Source organism: Bos indicus x Bos taurus, chromosome 15 (genome assembly GCF_003369695.1).
Source record: "Bos indicus x Bos taurus breed Angus x Brahman F1 hybrid chromosome 15, Bos_hybrid_MaternalHap_v2.0, whole genome shotgun sequence".
Classification (NCBI taxonomy): Eukaryota; Metazoa; Chordata; class Mammalia; order Artiodactyla; family Bovidae; genus Bos; species Bos indicus x Bos taurus.
The window spans coordinates 1,192,266-1,196,951 of record NC_040090.1 but is presented as its reverse complement, the minus strand read 5'-3'; the positions used below and the strand labels follow the sequence as shown (position 1 = coordinate 1,196,951).

Here is a 4,686-nt window from a genome sequence, read left to right as displayed (position 1 = left end):
ACAAACTATTTCATCCTCTGATGCCCTCTTCTCCCGCCTTCAGTCTTTCTCAGCATCAGGGTCTTTTCCAATGAGTTGGTTCTTCGAATCAGGTGGCCAAACTATTGAGCTTCAGCTTCAGCATCAGTCCTTCCAGTGAATATTCAGTGTTGATTTCCTTTGGTTTGATTGTCTTGCAGTTCAAGCGACTCTCAAGAGTCTTCTCCAACACCACAGTTTGAAAGCATCAGTTCCTCCTGCTCAGCTTTCTTAATGGTCCAACTCTCACATCTGTACATGACTACTGGAAAAACCATAGCTTTGACTATACAGACCTTTGTCAGCAAAGTGATGTCTCTGCTTTTTAATATGCTGTCTAGGTTTGTCATAGCTTTCCTTCCAAGGAGCAAGCGTCTTCTAATCTCATGGCTGCAGTCCCTGTCTGCAGTGATTTTGGAGCCAAGAAAATAAAATTTGTCACTGCTTCCACTTTCCCCCTGCTATGTGCCATGACTGGAAGACCCCTGGAATGGCAAACCACTCCAGGATTTTTGCCTCAAGAACCCCATGAATGGTATAAAAAGGTTTTAACTAAATACTCCTTTGAAAACCCACTCTTTGTTTTGCTCTGAGATAACTCAAAAACACCATCTACGGCAGTTGGCGTCTTTCCCCAAAAGGAAAATAACTGCAAAAATAACACCCAAGGCAGTCCAGTCATATAATTCACACTCCTTTGGTTTTTAATGATATGTTTTCTGTATTCCATTTTCTGTCTTCTCTCCAGGAAGTTGAGAAAGAAGAAAAAACATGACCCAATGGAGCAGGGAAATCACAGCAGGGTGAAAGAATTTATTTTTCAAGGACTGACCCAGTCCCGAGAACTGAGCCGGGTCTTATTTCTTCTGTTATCATTGGTGTACACAACTACCGTGTTGGGCAACCTCCTCATCATGGTCACTGTGAGCTGCGAGTCTCGCCTCCAGACCCCCATGTACTTCCTGCTCCGCAACCTCTCCGTCTTGGACATCTGCTTCTCCTCCATCACCGCCCCCAAGGTCCTGGTGGACCTTCTTTCAGAGAGAAAGACCATCTCCTTCCGTGGCTGCCTCACGCAGATGTTTTTCTTCCACCTCCTCGGTGGCGCAGACATCTTCTCTCTCTCAGTGATGGCCTTTGACCGCTACGTGGCCATCTCCAAGCCCCTGCACTACGTGACCATCATGAGTCGGGGGCGGTGCATTGGGTTGATAGTGGCCTCCTGGGCGGGGGGCTTCATCCACTCCATCGTGCAGATCTCCATGTTGCTCCCCCTCCCTTTCTGCGGACCCAACATTGTGGACGGTTTCTACTGCGATGTCCCCCAGGTGCTCACACTCGCCTGCACTGACACCTTTGTCCTTGAGCTCCTGATGATTTCCAACAATGGCTTGATCTCTACCCTGTGGTTCGTCTTCCTGCTTGTGTCCTACACAGTCATCCTGATGATGCTGAGGTCCCACTCTGGGGAGGGCAGGAGGAAAGCCATCTCCACCTGCACCGCCCACATCACGGTGGTCACCCTGCACTTCGTGCCCTGCATCTACGTCTACGCCCGGCCCTTCTCCGCCCTCCCCATGGACAGAGCTGTCTCCATCACCTTCACTGTCATCATTCCTGTCCTGAACCCCCTGATCTACACCCTGAGGAACCAGGAGATGAAGGCAGCCATGAAGAGACTGAAGAAGAGACTTGGACCTTCTGAAAAGGAATAGATACCATGCAGTCTAGAATGGAAGAGTCAGAACTGAAAAGTATTTTCTCACACACAGTAGAAGACCCTTATCAATAGACCATCGTGAGGCCAGATGAGGCCATCTTTACCCTATGGCAGAATCTTCTAACGAAGATGGTCTGAAATAATTGTTTCAGTAAGGATTTGTCATGGTGAGATTTTCTGCTACTTAAGTCTCAGATCCAAAAGCCATTAGCTCATGATGTTGTTGTTGTTCAGTTGCTAAGTTGTGTCCAACTCTTTGTGACCCCATGACTACAGCACACCAGGCTTCCTTGTGCTTCACTATCTCCCAGTGTTTACTCAAATTCATGTCCATTGAGTCAGTGATGTTATCAGACCATCTCATCCTCTGTCACCCCCTTCTCCTTTTGCTTTCCATCTTTCCCAGCATCAGGGTCTTTTCCAATGAGTCGGCTCTTCCCATCAGGTGGCCAAAGTATTGGAGCTTCAGTTTCAGCATCAGTCCTTCCAATGAATATTCAGGGTTGATTTCCTTTAGGATGGACTGTTTGGATCTCCTTGCAGTCCAAGGGACTCTCAAGAGTCTTCTCCAACACCACAGTTCAAAAGCATCAATTCTTTGGTGCTCTCACATCCTTACATGACCACTGGGAAAACCATAGCTTTGACCATATGGACCTTTGTCAACAAAGCGATATCTCTGCTTTTTAATATGCTGTTTAGGTTTGTCATAGCTTTCTTTCCAAGAAGCAAGCATTTTTTAATATCATGGCTGCAGTCACTGTCTGCAGTGATTTTGGAGCCCAAATAAATAAAATCTGTCACTACTTCCATTTTTTCCCCTTCTTTTTGCCATGAAGCAATGGGACTTGATGCTGTAATCTTAAAGGAACTCCAAAGTTTATATCACTCAAGCACCTCATTTTACAGGTGAGGAAATGAAATCTGAAAGAAAATTACCTCTCAGTTCTTGAGTTGTGGCTGTACCTTCTGCAGCCCAAGCAACAATTAGTAAAATGATCTTTAGGGACCAGAGTCCATCCTATAAAATCCAGCCACTCTTCCCTTTGTGGAAAATTTCCATTGCCCATTTTGAGGATATCAGTTCTGTTTTTCTAAGGAAACCTCTGGGTCTTCCTTACAGAAGCTGAGATGGTTCATATTTTATCAAAGTTTTTATCATTGATAAATAGCTGAGACAAGGCTAGATCTGAGATATCTGACCTCAGGTAAATGCATGTCTGACTACTCCTGTTGCCTCAGGCAAGATTTGATGGCATCTGAAACAAGCTCGTCTGTTTATCCTCTATTGTAGTGTTGAGCTTCCCAGGTGGCACAATGGTAAAGAATCCGCCTGCCAAGGTTGAAGCTGCAGGACATGCAGGCTCGACCCCTGGGTCAGGAAGATCCCCTGGAGGAGGGAAGCGGGCAGGCCACAGCCTTTAAATGAATGACAAGGCCTTGAGGATATGACAAACTGGCTAGAACCGACTAGGTCCAAGATGGCAGAAGATGTGACTTCCAGTGGACCTTGAGCCTCATTATGCACTCATTGTAATACACTAGCATCTAAATGACATACCTACAGTCACCATGACAATTCCGAGGCCAACCATCAAAGACCAATGATGCTGATACATGGTGCTCAGTTGTGTCTGACTGTTTGCAACCAGTCAGACTGTAGCCCACCAGGCTCCCCTGTCCTTGGGATTATCCCGGCAAGAATACTGGAGTGGGTTGCCATTTCCTCCTCTAGGAGAATTGTCATGGTGCCTGTGGGTATGTCATTTAGATACTAGTGTATTACAATCCATACATGACTACAGGAAAAACCATAGCTTTGACTAGATGGTGGAGAAGGAAATGGCAACCCACTCCAGTATTCTTGCCTGGAGAATCCCAGGGACAGAGGAGCCTGGTGGGCTGCTGTCTATGGGGTCACACAGAGTTGGACACAACTGAAGCGACTTAACATGCATGCATTGACTAGATGGACCTTTGTCCACAAAGTAATGTCTCTACTTTTTAATATGCTGTCTAGGTTGGTCATAGTTTTTCTTCCAAGAAGCAAGTGTCTTTTAATTTCATGGCTGCAGTCACAATCTCCAGTGATTTTGGAGCCCAAAAAAATAAAGTCAGCCACTGTTTCCCCACCTATTTGCCATGAAGTGATGGGACCAGATGCCATGATCTAGTTTTCTGAATGTTGAGTGTTAAGCCAACTTTTTCACTCTCCTCTTTCACTTTCATCAAGAGGCTCTTTAGTTCTTCTTTGCTTTCTGCCATAAGGGTGGTGTCATCTGCATATCTGAGGTTATTGCTATTTCTCCTGGCAATCTTGATTCCAGCTTGTGCTTCATCCAGCCCAGCATTTCGCATGATGTAGTCTGCATACAAGTTAAATAATCAGGATGACAATATACAGCCTTGACGTACTCCTTTCCCGATTTGGAACCAGTTCCCTCCTGTTTCACCATCACTACAAAAGTTAGATACATTTCTGGAAGGCCATGGCCATCTTCTGGTGGTTACGGTGTAGAAAGGGCATCTGCAGGCCCATTCTCAGTAGTGTCTCACTAGTGATTAACTTCAGGTGGTCTACTGGCCCAATCAATGGCTCCAGGTGTCATCTCACGGGGGAAGAGATACAGGACAGGACAACTGCAGAGGGTGCACATGAGGGAGATATGTCCAAGCCCAGGTGTCAGAGGTAACCTGAGAGACCCAGGTACAGACAAGTGAAATACTTCAGCCAGGTGACGGGCAACACAAGACAGAAGCTATGGACAAAATTCACATACACTCATATCTGATCCTGGACTTTTAAAACTCTACATTAAAAAAAATCTACATTTGCTTCTTTGGGGTGACTGTTACTTTCTGACTATAATTAAAATCATTCACCAGATTTCTGACTATAGCTTTGAATTTTGTACCTAGCTATCCACATGAATGGAGAAGGCGATGGC

At 45.6% G+C, this 4,686-nt stretch overlaps 1 protein-coding gene across 1 annotated transcript; it reads left to right on the top strand.

Annotated features, from left to right (window-relative positions):
- The first annotated feature begins 422 nt into the window (after positions 1–422).
- On the top strand, positions 423–2,024 carry LOC113905229 (olfactory receptor 4D9-like). The gene has a single exon (XM_027562226.1). The coding sequence runs from the start codon at positions 726–728 to the stop codon at positions 1,731–1,733; it is 1,008 nt and encodes a 335-aa protein (XP_027418027.1). The 5' UTR covers positions 423–725; the 3' UTR covers positions 1,734–2,024.
- Positions 2,025–4,686: the final 2,662 nt, after the last annotated feature.